General features: G+C 38.4%; 1 protein-coding gene across 1 annotated transcript in view; it reads right to left on the bottom strand.

Annotated features, from left to right (window-relative positions):
• llgl1 (LLGL scribble cell polarity complex component 1) overlaps positions 1–21,969 on the bottom strand; it is a 46,368-nt gene that overhangs the window by 3,029 nt on the left and 21,370 nt on the right. Inside the window, 19 exon segments of the mRNA XM_055152544.1 lie at positions 1,819–1,901; positions 2,820–2,955; positions 4,833–4,888; positions 5,345–5,459; positions 6,197–6,269; positions 6,351–6,542; positions 7,854–8,167; positions 8,479–8,617; positions 8,783–8,933; positions 9,550–9,686; positions 9,688–9,843; positions 10,311–10,415; positions 14,334–14,508; positions 14,746–14,813; positions 17,056–17,276; positions 18,158–18,312; positions 19,095–19,149; positions 19,377–19,512; positions 19,664–19,826. Of these exon segments, the coding sequence (XP_055008519.1) occupies positions 1,823–1,901; positions 2,820–2,955; positions 4,833–4,888; positions 5,345–5,459; positions 6,197–6,269; positions 6,351–6,542; positions 7,854–8,167; positions 8,479–8,617; positions 8,783–8,933; positions 9,550–9,686; positions 9,688–9,843; positions 10,311–10,415; positions 14,334–14,508; positions 14,746–14,813; positions 17,056–17,276; positions 18,158–18,312; positions 19,095–19,149; positions 19,377–19,512; positions 19,664–19,826 (2,626 nt within the window). The 3' untranslated portion in view covers positions 1,819–1,822.

Below are 21,969 nucleotides of genomic sequence, written 5' to 3'. Positions count from 1 at the left end.
TGAAAGGAAAAAAAAAAAGAAAAGTAAATAAAAAAAATACTGTAGCTCTTAACTGTACAAAGGAATGTGTCTATCAAACAATAACCGCAATATCGTGATATCATATCGTCAAAGTTCTCACAATAATATCGTGGACCATCACAATATATCGAATTATATATCGAATTACAAGTCTCTTTGCTTAAATTAAGAGTTATGGTGCAGCAATAGCTAAAAAAAAAAGACAGAGGGAACTACATAGACCATGATCCTTTGCTCCATTTCAGTGCAGACTACAAGAAGAAATAACAGTTCTAAGCACTTTTAAGTCTTAGTTCTTTGGATTAAGTCTTGTCAAGTTCATTTTACGAGGAAAAAGTAGCATATTAACACTATTGTTAGCTCCACAAAATATTGCAATAAATATCGTACCGTGAGATGTATGTCGTGAAAATATCGTACCGAGAGATTTGGATATTGTTACATCCCTAATCGTGAGCTTTCACATGATATCGCAATAAATATCGTACCGTATCGTAGCGTTCATACTGTGACGATATCGTATCATGAGACTTGGATATCGTTACACCTCTAGTCACTGATAAACACAGTTCTGTCCAAAATGCAGGGACAATTCACATAAATGTCTTCACATAACAAAAAAATTAAATTCTGAAAATTCTAGACAAGATTAAAGGCCGCCACACACTACAGGATTTTTCGGTCTTAAACGATTTTTAAATGAGCATCAAAAAGTGCACACCACAGACACGAGGAGAATATTAAGAGACTTAAAATCTCCAAAACGCAAAGACTGCAGCGGGATCTGTCTGCGGACCACAGGATATAAAGTTGTGACCTGCTGTTTCCTGTCTACAGCAAAATGACTCACTTTGAAGTGTTCAAAAGATCAGAGCACTGCACTTTTAGTTTAGATACAAGTCAAAACTGTGTAATTATTATTTGTGAAATGTGGTGCAAAACTTCAGATAATGGATTTTTAAAGCATAAAAGATTGGCGATAAAGTACACAGGAAGTAGAATCTGCAGTTTCAGCTCGATCTGTGCGCTGTATAGATGTAAACAGACACACCTGAGGAACTACTCTTGACTTTTTACTTTTAAATAACACCTCAAACTGAATTAATAGCACGGTTTTGTGGACTGGATGTCATTATTTGCAAATGGGTAATGTGGATGAGATGCTGCACTTTTGTGTACAAGTTTGTATCATGTGCATCTGTGTCTGTCACTCCTCTGCCCCTGACGCTCTGTTTTATTGGCTGTTACCGTGGTCTGGTGGTTACAATCTGACAGAGCCGCTCAGAGTCACACTGACACCACACACAAGGAGCGCAGGAGTTTCAAAATTGCACTCGGGAAGAAGCAAATTGCAGCCAAAATTGGGCAAATTCTCCTGCAGTGTGTGGCAGCCTTTAGCCCTTGTTTACAGTCTCGTTGTAGGCAGAAGTTATGAAATATCTTTATGCATGTCACATCTGCTGCCAATGTCCAACCAGGAAGTAAAATGTTACACTTCATTGAAATTGTCAAACTAGGGAAAGCTACGTCAGTTTTTAGCACTTAAATATGATTATGATTATGTGAAACACAAAATTAAACTACGCTTGATTACTTAATGTTTTTTCCAAGGTAGTTCTTAAAAGACAAAGAGTAGGAATGCAGAGAGCAGACAGACAGCGGAGGCTTTGAAGTGTGTTCTGGATCGGCTCCATTAGAAACAGGTGCTGGAGACATGTGCCGTGCGTGTTACGGTGTTCTTCTGCGCAGGTACAGCCCTCTATAAAAGATGATGTGTTTTTAAGTCCACTTCATCACCTGTTCAGTTAATGAGGATACCAGGAGATCGCCCATCCTCTTCTGTGATGTTCTTCAGATTATGCTCGGCCTCGTCCACCGTCCTGAAAACAGACGTTAGAATTAGTCACCGTGTATGTTTACGTGACACCAAAAATCTGATTACTAGAATAATCACATAACCCAATATTAGATCTGATTTTTGGTGTGTTTGACATACAGAAACTTTAACATTTTCGCTTTCATTTCTGTTTTTCCCACATTATCTTGCCCTTTATTCCACAGGTGTGAACAATCAAAACCAAAGAAATCAGATTACTCTACATCTGTTTACATGACATTGCAATAATCTCCAGAAATCCGATAACAATCAGATTTATGGTGTGCATTATCTACCTGGCCATTAGCCAGTGTTGTACATTAAGATGAAGTGAGACACAATTCCCACAGGACGAGACATGAGATTGAGTCCATGAGAACAAGACGAGACAAGACTTAAGACATAATTTATAGTGATTCAAGTGTGAGACTGAGTTCATAATTTTAATCTATACATTTTTGTTTAAAGATGGAACCTGATTTTCAAATGATGAAAAAATGAAGATGTATGTACATCTATCCAAGAAGTCCATAGCTCTCACAAACCACGTCAGCAAGAATTATTTCTGAACTAGCACAGCTTTAGAACTGCTTTTTCAGACAGAAAGTGAAACAGGATGGACCAGCCCTGCACAGTGAATCAGCCTCATACAGCGAGTGACTCACATGGATAAACTTTGCAATAAAGAAAATGTTTTCTAATTGGATGAGGACAGCGTCTGCCAGTCTGATTTCTGCTTTTATAATACACTTTCTGGGAGGGAAAAAAATATTACTTATTTATGAGGAAAAGGCTGGGCACTTCAATTTCAATTTATGTATTTTTTATATATTTTTGTTGTAATGATAGCACTGCTTTCTTATCTCATGCCTATAGTATTTGTTGTTTATTTGAAGGTAAGGTTATTATTATTTGGTCATACGTGAGGAAGTCTCTGACGTCCTCTGCTGTCAGATCCCCGGTGGTGTCCAGGGTGAGGTCAGCACAGCTCAGGGGAGAGTCCAGAGGAGTGTCCAGCACCGGAGAGGACAGGCCACTCAGAGGCTCCACTGTTTGTCCTAGAAGAGGCACAAAAGGGTGGGTTTGATTTCACAATGTTACAATCTTAGGAGAGGAGCTAAAAAGGTATCAGAAAGCTTCACTTGCTTGAAAGAAATATCCAAACAGAAAATCTATATATGCTGGACAATTTATTTTTTGTCTTATGGCATTTAAATATGATAAAAGTGATGCCAGTGCGACTGAATGGAAGTTTTTGTTTCATGCAGACAGGACTGTTCTATATCTTATCACTAGTGAAACATTGTGATATATTTGGGAATATGAAATCTAATGAAAGAGATGAGACATGAGGAATAAAAACAGAACCTACTTTAACTTAATTTGCCCATAAAAAAAAGTACTACATAACATACAATCTTAAACAAGATAAAGAAGTTAATGTGTTCAACTCATCTAGTATTTATCTTCATTTGAGTACATTTTGACTGTCTTAAAATAAAGATTGGCCAGTAGAACAAGCTTAAAATGTCTTGTTTTACTTGAAATAACAAAATGACAAGCATTTTCTCTCTTGCAATAAGGAGACAGATGCCATGGCATCATAGCATAGCAGATGGACATGAAATAAGGAACATGTACTAGTACTTGTTGTACTGGTAAATCTTGTTTTAAGACAGTCAGAATATACACAAATCAAGACAAATACTGCTTCAAATCAAGCACTAATAAATGATACTTTTATAGTTCAACAGTGACCTCACGCCCCCTGTATCTGGAAGTAAATTTCTCATTCATTTTTCCATAGACTTTCCCAAAAAAAGATTAAAATTTTGAAAGCTTGTACTTGGCTAATCAGATATGTGTTAACTAATGACCACCAGACCTACCATTTTATTTAAAATCTATTTCTGAAACTTGATAAACTATTATAAAGTTAAGGCATTTCCCCAAATCCTGTGTTTTATGTGCTTTTTGTACTAAACCTATAACCATGTTATAGAGATTAGTTAACACGTAGATGGTCAGCTTCAGCGATGTCTTTGAACTCTCAATATATATACATTTTTTTAAGTCTCTGGGAAAAATTTGTAGAAAATTGACTTCCAGAACAGGAGCAGATGCTCACTGTTGAGCATCATTTAAGTATTTTTTCAGTATAAAGGCCACCGTTAAGCAGCCTAAAGTATATTGTCAGTTACATATAGTGCGTGCGTGCGTGTATATATATATATATAAAATTGGCCACATGACCGTGCCCTACATACAGATACTAAAAACCCAGTTTGTTTGCACTTATAAACCACTGGGCTGAAAATGTTGCCAAAGCAACCAAAGCAGTAGGCCAATATCTAGCTTACCAAAAAGCAATTACTGATCAGACTTGTCCCATTAACTAAAGTGTACTAGGGCTTTTTCAGACCAGGCTCCATTCCACTGCAAGTTCCTACAGTGATTGATAAAGATGAGTCTCTTTTTTTAGAAGCAACCATCAGCCAAAAAGTCAGGTGTTTGGATCAGCTACTTTTCTGGATGTGCTCCCAGGTTAAAACACTGCCCACTCAATGTAAATTATCGGTCTCTTGGCTTAGAATGTTATATTTAGTTTTCCTTTTCTGTTATTGCACATAGAATTCTACTTTACTGATGATTCAGAAAGTGTCCCAACAGTAAAAATCACACAAAGTCTACATGCACGGACGAGTCACACTGTTGGTGACTGGACACAAATTCAATCTGCTTCGGTCTCCACAACAACCATTATCCCCCGCCAGGACGGAGCGGCTGGGCCAGAGGCAACTGGGTCATGCTGAATGGTTGTCATGGAGACCGTGGGGGAACCCTACAAAGGCTGGTGGGGCTGGAGGGGGTCAGAAAGAGAGAAAATTGATGAAGTGGTACCAACTAAGAGCAGAGGAATGTGGAGTGTACCCACCCTCAGCCTGTCCCAGCTGGTTCTTGTGGGTTCCATTGGCCTTCAGTTTACCGTCCCTGCAGAGACGTACAAAACCAAGATTTATTTTAAAACCCACATAGAAAATACAACATCAAGAGAACAAGTATCTATTTACTTGTTATCATGTCAAGAGAAATGTGTAGTACAACTCTGGGTACCCGCAGTAACCGTAGCTAAACCTCACCATGTAAATTGCCCAAGGGTAGTCATGGGGATTTGCACAGAAAAGTAATTTCCACATTGTCATTTAAAGGCTCTGAAACCACTTTTTACTGCCTTAAATATTTGAAGACAGCAATTTTAAACAATCCTGCAAGCATGCCAACAGTGCACTAGTATCCAAATGTTAAAAATGCTTTAGAATTAGACATACAGAGCCCATAGCCGTCTTATTGTGACGATAAATCAGTACTGGGGCACAAATTGTACTTTCTTTTATGAAACAAATGAGTACGACCCCTTTAAAAGTAAATGTTGATAATGGTTCTGACCTGTTGTGGGTGAGCTCTAGTGGTCGGTCCAGATGAATCGAGCAGAGTGGTTCTGTGATAACTTTAGCTGAAAGGGAAAATCTCTCATACTCTGACGGCGAGATCAAGTAGAAACCTGGGAAGAGAAATTGAAAAGAAATTTAATCAATTATAACTTTTAAAAGGTGTACAGCGTAACTTTTCTGGCAGATGTTTTATTGCTTTGCCTAGAAAATTTAAACAAATCTATTTCCAGGGAGACAAGCAGATGACACAGGGAGGCCAAGTTAGAGATCAGATCTGTGGAGAAGTGACTCAATCAAAATCAGAATTTTTTATATTTTTTTGCCATGTAATTCTTGCCTAAAACTGAAAAAATAGAAACTACAAACTCCACGTCCAAACAGAGCCAACAGTGGAGTGTTTTAAGTCTCGTCTTAAGACCCACTTTTATTCTCTGGCTTTTAACACCGCGTGAGTTTTATTTATTTTATTTATTGTTTTTATCCATTTCATTTTATTTTTAGTACTGCTTTTTGCATTGATTTTATTATTTTTGTTCATTGATTTTATTATTATTTTATTGATTGATTCTATTAGTTTCTTCATGGTAGAAACATAATTCTGTTGATTTTTTTGAAAGTAAATTGTTTTAAATTGCTATGAGAAGCACTTTCGAAACCTGTCTTGTTTATAAAATGTGCTATACAAATAAAGTTGGATTGGATTGAACATTAATTACCATATTATGGAGCATTCCAAACATCCCAGAAACAATAAACAGATAGCCGACCTTCACTAGAAAAGTTACATAGTGTACTTTTAATGTGACTACATCATGCATGGATGGATGAGTAAAAAGTCATAACTCACCTTGCCCGTTCTTTGTAAACACACAAGACGCAATTCCACTGATGTCTTCCTTACGTATGCAGTCGTAGCGCACCTACAAACACATTTATAAACGTAAATTACAAACTGAAAGCAGCACCAGAATCAGCCGTGTTAGATGCTTGCCGCGTGGTACCTGCGGTCGGAGGGCTGGGATGTTGAAAAGGTGCATGTCTCCCAGGTTGGTGAGGCAGACCAGGGTGTGTTCACTGTAGTCCTCCTGAGCCGTGGAGCTGAACACAACCAGGGCCACCTTCCTCACCCGACAGCCCTCATGCGCCGTCAGCTTGAACTTCGTCTTAGCACTGACTTTGGGCAGAGAGAACACCTGGAGAAAGCAGAGAATTGTTTTAATATGCTGTTTGTTAGTAACTGTTAAGAATTGGTCAGAATTAGGGCTGCACAATATAATGCAAAAGTATTGATTGTCCCTATGAACTATATGAACCATTTAATCGATTTGAACTATATAAACTATTTGAACTTTTTGAACTACAAAGCTGCTCACACAAACTATCTGAACTATAAAGCTGCTTCCACAACTATTGGAACTATTAAGCTTCTACACATATGCTTTCTTAATTACTGCCAATTGTCAAGAAATGACAAGTTTCAATGTCTTGACAATTGGTGACCAAATACCCGTGTATTTTTAATAACCTTTCTTATAAAATTTCTGCTTTCTACTTGTGATGATGTTGATTGAATACAATTCTTGAAGTGTGCTATGTAAGGGATATATGCATCATTGACTATACGCCAACTTATACAGAACAGTGTTTTTTTTTATCTGTTGTGTTATGAATGGTACGTTGTCAATATACTTGGATTCAGCATGTGTAGTATTTTTGGATATTTAGTTTTAATCATCACGTGTCTCTGTTCATGAACCTTATAAATGGCCACACCTGCTGCTCACTCCATCAGCGCTGATGAAGACCAAGTCTGCCAACTTTGTTTCTACTCAACAAGTATCAATTGTGATTTTGACAGATGCAATAATGAATATCGCAACATACTTAACATATAGTGACACCACCAAAGTTCTTCCTCTGACAAAAATACACTGCTTTTTTTTTTTTTAAAGAATATGTTAACAACAATCATTAATAAAGATCAGTTGTATTTATTTACTAGTAGTTCAAAAATAGCTTTGGTTCATCCTTGTTTTGTCTTCGGACAGAGTATCATTAGTAAATTGAAGCATTTTTTGTTTTATTAAACTCAAAAAGATATAATAAAATAATTTATAGTCTTTTACAACCAATTTCCCAATACTGTGCAGCCCTAATCGGATGAACTGTTAACACCAGGGCATAAAATTTATTGTTTTCTGAGAACAGGTCTGTGTTTCAGGCTAACCAACATTTAACAATATTGTTATTTGAAAAAAGTTGGTTATTTTTCTAAAGTTACTGTCAGATTTGAAATATGACATATAGATATTGTTGCACGCATTTCCAATAGAGAGCATTTCTTTGCTTTTCACTAAACCAAATTAAAGGAAAAATGAATGTATGATGCATTATCTTGTCAGTCTGAATAAAACAAATATGGCATTTCAAAGTAGGCAAAAACATTAGAAAAGGACATTGTGTTGTTGATGGAAAAGAGTTATAAGTGCTTCAACAAGTGCTACCTTGAGCTGCTCCTCTGAGGCGATGAGGACAGAGTGAGCGTTGGTCATGTCTGGAGCTATGGCCAGGTCCTGGGAGGCCTCGTACGGGTCTGGTAGAGGCTTGCCCCTCCCGTCCAGAACACTGATGGAGACCACAGGGGCGCGGTGCATCAGCTGGATCTCTTTTCCGAGCACGGCCTCCACACACGCGTTATTATCGCTGGGCCCTCCCCTCTCACCCACTCGTGCCACTCCCACCCCAGGGACCTCCAGGGCATAGGCGTACACGCTGCCCGAGTTAGTGCCCGCCCACAGGGTAGGGCCGTGGTGCGTGCCTGGGACAAGACAAGAGAACAAGACTTAAAATGATGGATGCTTTTTCTGCTGAAATTCAATCCATATTAATATGCTTCTGACTGTGTAGACTTGTTGTCTGTTGTCTAGAAAAGAAAATGCCATTGCCACTAATCCAAACGTACAAATAGATTCCAAATCATAATTGACAAAATATGCCAAAAATTATTTCTTGGATATTACTGAAAAAGCATCAGCAGCATTTCAGTTTGTTAGGTCCCAGTTCAATTATAAAACAAGACAAACTACTCTAGTCAAAAGCTTTTGTTCTGTCTGACTGAGTTTGCTGTACCGTCTCGTAGGAAAGTGTCTGCAAAGCAAAGACAGCGGACCACTCCTGTGAGAGAGTCGTCTGCTGAGCGCGGTTCGATTCTCCTCTGGATCGGAGCCACATCCTCCTGCTCTGCTAAAGCTGCATTGGCCTCTTGAACCTTAACAATAAAAAGATGATTATATTATAAACTTTGTCCATTCTAAACAAAACATTTTTTATAATAATTCTGTTAAAAAAGTTTGAAAGTGTTACAATTACACTTTCAAACTTTTTTTTTAACAGAATCTTTCGAATATATAACACTAAAGCAACCATTCTTTACCTTGCTTGTTGGTGTGGTGATGGCACGTTTCTTTCCGGAGACCCGACTCTTGCGGATGCGCCTGAAGCTCTGTCGTAAGGATTTCTTTAAAGACTTGACTCTGGAGAGGGGACCTTCCATGGCCAGGGAGTCGTTTGGATGAAGTGTACACCTGGAACACAACAGTGATGTTTGGCGATTTGTTGTGGAAACGACTGCAGAATATTATAGCAGACAGAGGGCTAAATAATTTTAAGGGCAAATTAATTCTGTTTTTTTAATAGTAGATTTACAAGCTATTTTTTCATCATATGGTTAAAAATTCTGTGCTTTTTGACAGAATAATGCGATCACTTAGTTAATTTATGCTGAGATAGGACATGTTAAAGAGAGTATTATGCAAAATTGACTTTCTGGCTTTCATGTTATAACATTGTTCCCTCATCAAAAACAAGCCTGAAGAGATTTTAAATGTCATCCATGCATGTAATTGAACCTCCTTACAGTTGTCAGTATGATTCTGTCCAATGTACAGCCAACAAGCCTGCATCACCCATCCTCCCACACAATAATTTACATAAATATTCCTGTATTACCACATGACATCACTGAGTGTTTTCTTTTCAGAGAAGAACTCAGCCTTAATATGCAGGGTTTGTGTTAAACATGTGTGAATGAAACAAAACACACTTCTAGGTATGTTTATGATGAGGAAATTATAACACAGATTAAAAAAAGTCCAAAATAGGCGCTGTAAAAAAAATGTATTGAAGATATTCTGTGCTCACCTGGCCAGCACTGCGTTCCTTCTCTGGTAGTCGAAGAGGCCGAACCCGTGGCTTGTCCCAAAGGCGATGAGGTTCCACTCTGCGTGTAGAGCCACCGCAGTGACAGAGGCTGGGGGCATACACTGCACCAGCACCAAGAGGCTGAAACCCGGGAGGGAAGGGAGGAGGTTTGAGCCGTGGGTCCAACCGGTCATGTCCTTTCCACGTGAAGCCCTCCCTATCCTGAAGCAAGTCCACTACAGCCACGTCCACCAGGTGATCCGAGCGCTCGTCACTCAGCCCCAGAACTATCACCTGTAAAAACATTTGTACTTCTGTAACATTTGTCTAAATTAAATTATATTGCACAAAACTCTTATGAGCTTTAAATCATGTTAGAAAGTCGTTACTTAATCCAAAACCTATACCTGGAGTTGTGTTTTGTTTCATTCACACATGTTTGCGTAATCATTTATTAGTAGTCTACATCTCCAAAGCTTAAAACAGAAGTTAACAGCAATATTTCACATTTTGTTTAGATTAGAGATTGAAAATTCAAGGGTTGTATTTATCCAAATAATTCGAGTGAAGGTGCATGGAGTTGAAAAACACAGTGGAGCACTTATTGTAGTTTTAAATTGCCTAACTATGCAAGAATTGTGTGTATAACGTGTGTGAATGAAACAAAACACAACTCTGGGTGTGTTTTTTTAATGAGGAAACAACATTATAACATATAACAAATGCACATAAATAGCTCTTAAATTAGACAAACTTCTTACCTGTCCAGCAGTGCCAGCCACCACAAGTTTGTTGCTGTACTTGCACAGACTGATCTTCTGGATGCCGAGTCTGGGGTCATCGCTGTATGGGTCAAAACAGCCGACCTGCATAAATAGTACAGGTACATTTTCAATTCAATTCAAGTTTATTTTATATAGCACATTTAAAACAACTTCAGCTGAACATAGTGCTTCACATACAAGTCAACAAAATAGAAGAAACAGTTACATACACATATATAGATAACATGTGAAAACTACAATAAAAACTAAATGCCAGGGAGAAGAGGTGAGTTTTCAGTGTAGTCTTAAACTGCATTACACACTGAGAGGATCTAACATTTTGAATTTAAAGTCAAGAGAATGTGACATTACGTATAATGAAATGACCAAAAGATGATCTGTTGTTAAGGCGGTTTCAAAAACATCCGTCACAGTCATTTCCAGAACAAACTCCATAAATTCAACAGAAACTGATGTCTAAACTTCTGACTCACATGGCTTCTTCCTTTTTTCCATTGTGCTCAAGAAATATTAAAAGTAAACCCACTCTGCAATGACTTCAAGTAATGAAATGACAGGTCAACCAACAACAAAAATATATTTTCTTTTTAGTGCTATTGACCTTTAGCCTGATTCATCTTGTTGGCTGTACCTTGCAGCATTAGGATTCGTTCGCTCAACGGTAGGCGGGTACTTTTTTAATTTTACCAATTGCTGCTATTTGGTTGTGACGTATGTAATGCGCCGCAAACGGGACTAACTGGTAAATTAAGCTTTTCCCAAATCCCGTGGGAAGAAGGGCAATAACATCTTTCTCCTTGATAAAATTCACCAAACATTCTCTTTGTTCCGGCTTTAAATCCTCGATCTCGGGAATCGTTGCCAACACAGAATGTATGGCTCTTCGCTGATTGGCTGGTGCCCGGACTCACATGGCCGGGGTTCATGCAAACCGTCTATTGTATTTTGATTCCTGACCTAGTTGCTGGAGAGAAATGAAATTGAGCGAAGACACTAGGTGGTGCCAGCCTGACTAATTGACCTTATTCCTCCCTGCCCACTTTTGCTTCCAAATGCTACTAAACTGCGCTCTCTTTAAGTTAAGTGGAAACCCTAATCATTTCAATGGAGAATTTGAGAAAACTTTTGCTGTTAAAGTATGATTTAAGTAGGTTGATTGACATAAAATGTACAGTGTTTGTGTGCACCAACAGGTCAAATGCACCGATTCTATGGGAAGTTTTAAAACAGCTTTGTAGTCCACATTTTCCATCAAGATCAGAAGCCTAGTGCAAAATAATACAACCTGAACGACAATGGCAGTGCTGATGGAAACCTCCGGACTAAAGTGAATGTATGTATAATCAGAAGGTCATGTTTCATATCTTTCCACTTTGGCTTTTTCCTCAACAGTGAACATTAACAATAGACTCTTAAATCAATTCCATCTAACACAATGTTTTACTTTTCTTTCTCCAAAATCTGACCTCTGCTCCAAACCACATGCTTTTACACAATTCAAGCAGATCATTGATATAAATTTGACAAGAAAATAGCGCAATATAGGTAATTTAAAGCCACAGTATAAATATTTTGCCAAACGTATGGTTTTAACTTCACCCACCTCCTACCTCCCAAAAGTTAAATACTGTACCTTTAAATTAATTTGAATAAACTTGAACATGTTTATTTGACGTTTACATAATCACTGAAGTTCATTTCTAAACTTGGCTCACATCAAGGGGAAATCTACTAACACAAAACATACCAAAGCTTTAAGCAAATGACTTCAGGGTGGAAGACAAGAGATTTACCACAAAAAAAAAAAAACAGGAAGACTTATGGACGTTTGACAGGTATGCAAAGATTGTTTATTTTTCCTTTGGCACAATTTTATTGCGCCAAGCTAACATCTTCCTGACACTCCTCCCTTCTCTTACACTGCTTTCATTCTCCTCCAAACTCCGGGGCAGCCTCTTGACTCGCGATAATAAAACCTCAGCAAAACACGTGCATCAATCTGTCTCTCGCACACAGCCGAGATTCCTGCTCGTACTTGGGAGAGAAGGAGAGAGAGGCTGGTCAGAAAAGAGTGGGATGATGGGTCTGGTTTTCATTATGAAGAACGGAAAAAAGGGAAAAGTTCTTTATCCCATACGAGGGCCGCATTCCTGAACATGTAGCTCGGTAACCGCAGAATACATGGGAAAAGGTGGGGGGAAGCCACAACAGGACTGAACCGCAAGTTAGCGAAACTGGTATGTACATGAAAACCAAACTTGTTAGCAAAACAGTTACACAGAATTACCTGAAGCGAACACAACACAAGAGACGCTACTTGTTCATATTCAAAGTGTCTTGCTTCCTGACTCATCATTTTGTAGCCTCCAGCTCAGACAGACTGCTTACACTTATAGTTTTTTGCTTCTTGATGGGCATCGCTTAGCTGCAGTTGTGCACGGAAAAGTGGGCCAGGAAAGCAGAATGTGAAATGTGAGGGGCGGGTTTGTCTGCGGCGCTCTCCAGAACAGATGGGAGAAAACCAGGCCACAGATGTACTGGAGTCACTGTTCCATATTGTTTTCATTCTCCAGTTTGTAATGAAAAAGACCCTCTTCCTAAAGTTGACCTACAACGCGTTTTGAAATCTGTCGTGGAACTTTCTGCAAATTCTATTGTCTAAAGAGAGTGTTTTAATTTTCATCGTGGTATTGAAATTGGCATTGAGTATAGAGTCTATTCCTTAGTATCGAAATCGTGTTCGAAATTTTAGTATCGTGACAACACTATCAAGTACTCATGCACAAAATCCTCTTGCCAAGTACTCCTGATCAAGCTACATCAGGGATCAATCTACTTCTAGGCCATTTGGAGGAATATGGACCTCTACCTAAACATTAGAACTTTGTGACATTGTAAATAGGGCTGGGTATCATTAAGAAGTTGCCAATACGATTCATACCTCGATACATAGGCCAGGATACAATACATATCTCGATACAGTGCACTTTTGATTCGATACGATGTATTTCAAATCAATTTGACACGATTCAATAAAAAATAAAGGCTGAATGATGGCTGTGATTCTAAAAATCGTTGTTAAACCACTTCTTGTGCAAAGTTCAGATGAAACACAAATATTTTAATCATCAAAATGTGAAAATGTGTCAAATGTGTTGCATAAACAAGTTTCATTCCTCTAAACAAGCAACAAAACTGTAGCGCCGTAACTAAATAATTTACTAAATTATACCAAAAAATACTTAACGATATATCAGTACAACACTCTCCGATATTGATACTGTATTATCACTAGGGGTGTAACAATTTCCCAGTCTCACAATACAATATCGTCACGGTATGACCCTCACGGTACAATATTTATTGCGATATCGTAGGAAAGCTCACGATATGGTGGGGAGGCTCATGATTAGGGATGCAACAATATTCAAATCTCTTGATATTTTCAAGATATACATCTCACGGTACAACATTTATTGCGATATTTTGTGGAGTCTAACAAACTGTTAATATGCTACTTTTTCCTCTTAAAATGCCTTGACAAGACTTAATCCAAAAAACTAAAACTTAGAACTGTTATTTCTAAAATGGAGCAAAGGATCATGGTCTATGTAGTTCCCTCTGTCGTTTTTTAGCTATTCCTGCACCATAACTCTTAATTTAAGCAAAGAGACTTGTAATTCCATATATTGTGATGGTCCATGATATTATTGTGAGAACTTTGACGATACGATATCACGATATTTCGGTTATTGTTACATCTCTAGTCATCACATTAAGCAATACGATATATCTATATTTTTGCACATCCCTAATTGTAAATAACTTGGCTGAAAATGTGTTGTTGTGAAAACACATGCAATTCAATCAAAATAGCATCTGGTTTTGGGAAAAGTCAAATCTAACTTGACACTACTTGCCTCAAGGATTTCCACACAAAAATCAACCGTGTCCAAGTAAAATCTACCCATTTGCATTTATTTGTGGAGTTTTCAGTACCTTTCTGAAGGGGGGCCACTCCTCCTCTTGCTGCATGTCGGGGTCGTCGCAGGGGTCATGGGGGTCGTCACAGGGGTCGCAGTCTGTGTGGAAGACGTTTGCTGTGCTCAGTTTGTACAGAGGGGTGAGGGCCACGCCAGAAGCATCCCAAAACCTCACCGTACCATCCTCGTGACTGTGGAGAAGAGAAGATAATATAAGCTTGGAAACATTAGCTAATCGATTACGTGTTTATTCCTGCTAGTTGCATCTCGTTTAAAGCAATTCCTAAAGTAGATTAGGGGTTGCAAAGAAGATTCATGTGGGTTTAATCAAATGCGTTTAGTCACTTCCACTTTCTAACTAGAATCAAATGTGTGCCAGATCTGCGCACACTGAAATAATTCCACCTGCTTTTTTTGTATCCACATACCCGGTCAATAGCAGCTCTTGTTGCTTAGGCAGGGGTGCCAGGTTTTTCCCTCCGCATATGGGCCAGCTCTACAAGAATAGAACATTTCACACATATGTAAACAAGCTATAGAATGCCATACCTTTGGGAAAATAAGGAGTGAAATAGAAACATTACACATATTAGACTTGACTTGAGTAGTTTCACACAAGAGATCAGATGGTGTTTTTTCAAAGATCTATAACCTTGGTCTGTCATACCTAATTTTCTATGCCAATAAATACTCAAAGGTGGATAGAGTAGCCAAAAATTGTACTCAAGTAAGACTGATTTCAACATAATAATATTACTCAAGCAGAAGTACAAAGTTGTGGTCCAAGAAATTGATCAAGTAAGAGTAAAAAATATTTGTGAAAACTACTAGTCGCGTAACTGCCAGGCCATAACATTTGATTGATAATCTGACGTTTATGTGCATTTAAAGTTTTCCAAAGCTACACAAAGATAAAAAAAAACAAAAAAACACAAATGTTCAAATCACAAAAAAGTAAAAATGACTTAGATTTTTTCATCCTGTTGACCTGAGTACAGCTGTAGTGACGTACAAGGCCTATAATCATCTGCTTCCTCCTTGTTTACAGGAGTTATTTGAGCTGAGAGAGTCAGTATAACCTTAGAGGAACAGGTAAAAAAATGAACTAGGAAAAAAAGTGACTGCATTTCTGTTAGAGAGATTAGTTTATGGAATAACCTGAGTGATGATTATAAAAAATCGAACACTGTAGAAGCCTTTAAAAGAGTATAAAGTATTATGTTTTGAAAGATATAGAGCTTCCGAATGAATGAATTCTGCATTTAATTGTGTTTGCTTTCAATTATATTTGTCTACTGTCTATATACAGTAAGTCATAAGTGAAACTGTAAATGTTAACTTGCTGTTCATACACTGTTTTTTTTCTTGGAATTCTGTCATTGTTTAATAGGTGCAGGCATTATAAGTACATTTTACTTCGGCCTAAACCCTTTCAGTCATGATCTATAGGATTGTAGCCTATGTTATGTTTTGTTTTGTAGTGCTGCAAAATGACCAAATAAAAGTACTACTACTACATGAAGTTTATTTCACTTGTCGACTTGCTCACAGTGGGACGAGTAACCAAAAATTTTAACTCAAGTAAGAGTACTGTTCCTTCAACAAAAAATATTACTAGTAGGAGAAAAAGTATGCCACAAGAAAAGTATTTTGAGAAGCAACGTTTCTTTAAAAAGATGTAAATCTGAGTACTACCCATGTCTGCAAATAATTTATAGTTGGATATTGACAAGTCACAGCACGTTCATTCACAGAAGCCATAGGAGCACAAAGGCATGGCTACAATTGAATCCATAGTACCACTGCCACCAGACTTGAATATTGGATAATTAAAACACGGATGTGCAAAGCAGATAACTGCCCTCACCTGCTCCTACACTTAACACATTATCCATGCACTGACGATTAGACTAGGCTCTTCATAGTTGAAACATTTCCAGTTGGCAAGCTCATACAGCACTACATTCACAACCAAAACAATCTACTTAATGCACAGGACACAGCCAGTACAAGGGCCATTATCATATTTCATATCAGGCTACTGGCCATACAGTGGGTAAGGTGTCCTTCTCATGTTAAGCTGAATAGTTATCTGATATATCCATAAAGCATAAACAAAACAGTATGAAATATTCATGCTGGGCTCATGGACCAGTAGAGACATACAAAATAGAAATTCAACACTGCATATTATGTTGCAAAGTAATATTAACACAATCAGAGCTTTTATTAAACTTGCAAGGTTTACAGTAACAGGGCTGACTTTATTTTTTGACAATATTCAGATATTTTTATGTCGATATAACACTAACTAATGCATATTTTTAAGGTTTAAGTATCAGATAAATGTAAAATGACGCAAAGAAATTACCCCAAAACTTACCCCCCACAAATGTGCTGAAATATCACTTTATAGCCTTATTAGACAATTACAACATATCTTTTTAATTTTTGTTTTTGATAAGCTCTTTTTGCAGATTTTTTTTAATTACAAACACTATACTTGATATCCAGATTTAACTCATCTTCAAAACAACATTCAGAATATTATTGATATTTTGAAATATTCCCCACCTCTAGTAACAGTATAAAGAATAATGTATGTAGTCTATGTGGGAGTACAGTAACTTCTAAGCACGTCTAAGCTCTACGAAGCCAAATATAAACACCAAGTAATACATGAGTAATGCAAGTTGTATAAATCTAACTGGGCAGTCAAAACCAAATCTTGTTCCCACCTTGGTCGTCTGCTGGCGGCTCTGTTGTGCTTTGCCCGCATTGAGCAGCCTCTCCCAGAGTTTGGGGGGCACATTTGCAATGTGACAGGAGCAGGTGATGGCGGAGGAGTGCAGGGGGGCCAGGTACGGCGTGGGGAGGGTGGGCCAGCCGGGCGTCTGAAGGTCTATGACAACCAGCTCCTCTTCTAGTAACACTACCAGCGCTGTAGGGTCATCGAATTCTGACAAGACAATAAAATATATACTTAGTAGGGCTGGGTATCATTAAGAAGTTGCTGATATGATACATACCTCGATACAGTGCATTTTTGATTCAATACAGTAAATTTCAAATCGATTTGATACAGTTCAATAAAAAATAAAGACTAAATCATGGCTGTGATACTAAAAGTCTTTGTTAATCCACATTTTGTGCAAAGTTAATATGAAACACACAGGTTTTAATCATCAAAACAGTGAATGTGTCAAATGTGTTGCATAAACAAGATTCCTTTCTCTAAACAAGCAACAAAACTCTAGCTCTGTAACAAAATAATTTAGTAAAATTTACCAAAAAATACTCTTGGTGATATAGCAATACAGCAGCCCCCAATATTTATACTTTATCTTCACATTAAACTATACGATATATCGAAATTCTGATATTTTTGCACACCCCTAATATTTTGTATTTCATGATTTCTTAATATTGAGGGAGTCTTAGTCGAACTAAATTTTTAATAGTTGAATTATCGTTTTATTTAGGATTTATTTGGTACAAAAGCAGAAAGGAGAAGTTAGTCTGTGATTGAGTTAACTAAATAAAGATCTTTTTTTGGTATTTATATGGAAAAAGGAAGATTCAACTTATGATTCACAAGTTGAATCTGTCTTTATATAAATACATTGCTCCTTGTACTTTCAGCATTAATCGCTGTTTTTGCAGGAACTGTATCCTTGTTAGCACAGTTACTGATACATAAAGATGGATAATGGCTTTAAGAGCTTTTGTCACGCCCCTTTTTAGTTGACTAATTGATTGTCAGGACATGTCTATAGTCAACCAATAATTTCTTTAACTGGCTACAGCCCTAATTTTCACTAAAATACTCTATATTCTTACCATTCTCTGGCTCTGTACTGTGAACGGTGAAGAAATCAATGACTCTAGATGTGAAGTCCAGTGTGACGTGTTCTTTGTCTTGCTGAATGGTCAAACAGTGGCGATCGCCGTAGCTGGCTCGAGGCATCCCTCCACTGTACAACAACACTGGGGACCTGCATCAGCATAGCACATGTTAACTGCTGATCAGAATTTACATATAACTGCGATTTTAAACGGTGCACAATATAACTTTTCGGGTAGAGGGTGTGCCACATGCCTTGGAGATGTTAGATGTTGCTTTGCCTGAAATTAGAGCCCTGCACTCCCGACGCAAAACAGTGCAGCACGGGACACATTTTAAAAGCTCATTGCAGGCGGAGGCGGGATGCAGGACCCGCGAGTCCCGCAAACTAAATGAGTGTCAAGTAAAATATACAAATGATGAATGTATACCTATCATACATCATTTCTGCTGCATATTTTATTTGGCATTAATAAAAAGCATTTTAAGCAGCCTAAATTTGCATATGTGGTAAAAACACATTTCACACTTTTTAGACAATTCCTTTCCGCTTCTCCGAGTTTAAGAAAGCGAATGTCCCCATCTTGCAGGTTTTGCGGGCAGGAGCAGGAAAAAATATCGCAGATCCAGGCAGGAGTGGAACTGAAAATCACAATTCTTTGTGGGTGCAGGCGGGAGCAGGACTGAAAATTCTGTCCCGCACAGATGTCTACCTGGAATATTCAACTTTATGGCATCTTGCATTTATCAAACTACAAGTGTTTTTTAATAACAAAAAGACTAAGATGATTTTTTCTAAAGTTTAAATTTAATGCCATACTGTGTAACATTCCAGGCAAAGCAACAACATCACCATGGAGCAAAGCAGATTACAGGCTCCCAAACAGTAGAAATAGATCCAATAGAAATCAAAGCTTTGGAAAATTGGCTTACCCCGTCTGTGTTGTCCTCCATAAAATCTTGTTAATAGCTTTGCAGGGAAATGGCCCTAAAGTGACAACAAAACACAGTGAGAATCTAAATAGCCTTAAAAAATATTACATTGCAAAAAAAGATTTTAAACCTGGCATAATGTGGTTATTATTAATGTGTGACTTCACTATTCCTGGTCTGGTTCTTTATCATTGTCAGGCCCAGACGCATTAATTGTGAATGAGCTGCAGCTATTACAGAAAGCATAATTAACTCCTTTCCGCTTTATGTCAGAGTTCTCACCGTACGGCGTTGTGGAGGAGACCGGCTGCTGGCTGCAGGTGTTGCCGTTGGTAACAGGCCAAACAGAGTAACTTCCATCGTTATGTGAACTGACAAACAAGTTACCCGAGCGTTCCCACACTAGACTCTCCAATTGCTGCAGAGACAAGCACACAAACTATTAAAAAGCAGTTCTCCTGACAGGGCATATTTGAATTGTCTGCGCATCCCAGACACATTTACCCATCACAAATATGAGTTGAGTTGTGTGTCTGTCTTTGACTATGTGCTATATCTAAAAGAAATACCTTATTCCCCAAAAACAGCTGCTCTATTTTGCGCTCGCTCAGGTCCCATAGCACGACCAGGCCACGGCTGTAGCCAATCAGGATCTTCTCTGGATGCTGAGGATGTTCCTGAAGAGACTCAACAGGCCCCAATGACTTTCCACATCTGTAGTCCTCTGGAAGACTAAAAAACACAGACAAAAACACAATTAATACCCGTTTTTAATCTGTAAATTAAGGAAACATGACAAACTCTGGGATCATGTTAAACTGAGTCTACACTGCAAATCATATGTTGTTCCACATGGTTTCACTGCATGAGGTCATCCAGTGGTAGTAATAATAAGCTTTATTTGTATAGAACTTTTCTAAACAATTATTTTATGCTTTATAGTGCAGAAAAACAGTGGTAGTCCATGAGGGAGTTTTAAAAGTCAAAAAGTAGTATAGGCAGAGTAAAGTAGCGTTAGATGGAACAATATTTTACAAAGTAGCTGGCAGACCAATGACAGAGCAGCATTGAGTTTTGAGCAGAAGCCAAGAGGTGAAGCTCCCAAACAAACCAAAGCAAACACCCACCTGGCAACCCTGATATACGAACCTCAGCCCATTTTAATGGTAATACAGACTATTCGTTTGTGACAAATTGGCATTTGTGTAGCCAGGCTTGCACCATCTATTGCCTCCATTCAATTTCATTTCTCTTCAGTGACTAGATCAGGAATACACTAGACAGTTTTGCAAGAACCCCAGATTTTGTAGAGGGTGCACCGGCCAATCAGTGAAGAGCTGTGAAGCAATGACGTCAAACTCAAGCGCCTGTCTGGGTCCCTTTTGTGGTACAGCACAACAGTAAACAAAGTGGTTGAGATGGATGTATACGAAGCCATACATTCTGTGTTGGCAACGATTCCCAAGGTTGAGGATTTAAAGCCGGAACAAAGAGAATGTTTGGTGAATCTTATCAAAGGTAAAGACGTTATTGTCCTTCTTCCTACAGGATTTGGCACATTACATACGTCACGACCAAATAGCAGCGATTGGTTAAATAAAAAAAGTACCCGCCTACCGTCGAGCGAACAAATCCTAATGCTGCGAGGTCAAATGGTTTCCACAAAGTGAAAGTGACTGATGAATTAGGCTAACATTTGTGCCACATTGCACAAAAATTTGTATAATACTTCAAACTATAATTGCTAACTAATAGATCAATCTATGAGAGTATTTTTTCATCCTTTGCCTACGTGCATTCTGACAAAACATCTGTCCATTATAAAAGATACACGGGCTGGGAAAGAGGGAGGGGTAAATAAAACCACTGATAGGACGAAGCTTCCTGCGGAGGGACTTGGGTTTCCAACCATGTGCAGATAGATATGAAAGGATAACAAAAAGCAACAACATGAACTCCTGGAGAATGTGAACGAGACATTCCTCTGAGGCAGAGGAAGAATGTGGAGAGAGACACGCCCAGAGGATCCACTCAGATGGACAGGAAAATTATGATTGTCGAGCCTTCGCACAAACAAGTGAAGATTGCACTTTGTTGGACATTTAAATGGGATTCTAACACACACACACATATACATATACACACTGATGTCTGACTGCCCTGCCCGGGTTCAATCTCTCCGGAAGCACAGAGGCTGAAACATTCCCAACAAAGCCCTCCATTGTCTCTGTCCCTCAAGTATTTTTAGGGAATCCTGCATCCTGCCGCATCGCTCTGGTGATGAGCCCCGGCCAGTGCGTCTGAATGTGTGTGTGTACATTGGAGATTCAAGTCCGACACTTCCTCCACCGGAACATTGCGTTTTTTGGCAAATGGTACAAAGCCACAGTGTCCTCCTCATCGATTTGCACACAAGGCGTTATCAGGGTGCTCATTAACCCTCTGTTCTGCCCGCCTTCACCACAAGCCGAGTTAATGAGAGGTTTGGGGAAAAGGGGGAGAAAAAATAACACAGCTGATGTCTGATATGCTGCCAGTTATTGTGCAAGAACTGACAATTGAAAGTTGATTTAATGTAATCACTTTGAAATAGCAAAGGCTTTTATCATGTTTGTGCAATAAATTCACGTGGACCTGAGCAGTTACAGGTCAAATGCTTTCAGTCTTTGAACTTAAACATGAGCATGACCTGCTCAGCTGGAGAGGTCAAAGGAGGAAATTAGTGTTTACAAAAAGGAAGACACTCTGACAGACAGACCAAGAATAGTGGTTTCAGCTACACTATTCTGCTCTGCTCTGATGTAAGAGACATTTACTAGGTTAATAAAAGGTTTTAAGGCTGTTTTAACTGGAGCTCGATCTATTAATGGTGGGC

Source organism: Boleophthalmus pectinirostris, unplaced genomic scaffold (genome assembly GCF_026225935.1).
Source record: "Boleophthalmus pectinirostris isolate CB_2022bp ecotype Guang Dong unplaced genomic scaffold, ASM2622593v1 HiC_scaffold_17, whole genome shotgun sequence".
Lineage (NCBI taxonomy): Eukaryota > Metazoa > Chordata > Actinopteri > Gobiiformes > Gobiidae > Boleophthalmus > Boleophthalmus pectinirostris.
This window is presented reverse-complemented; position numbering and strand designations above follow the sequence as displayed.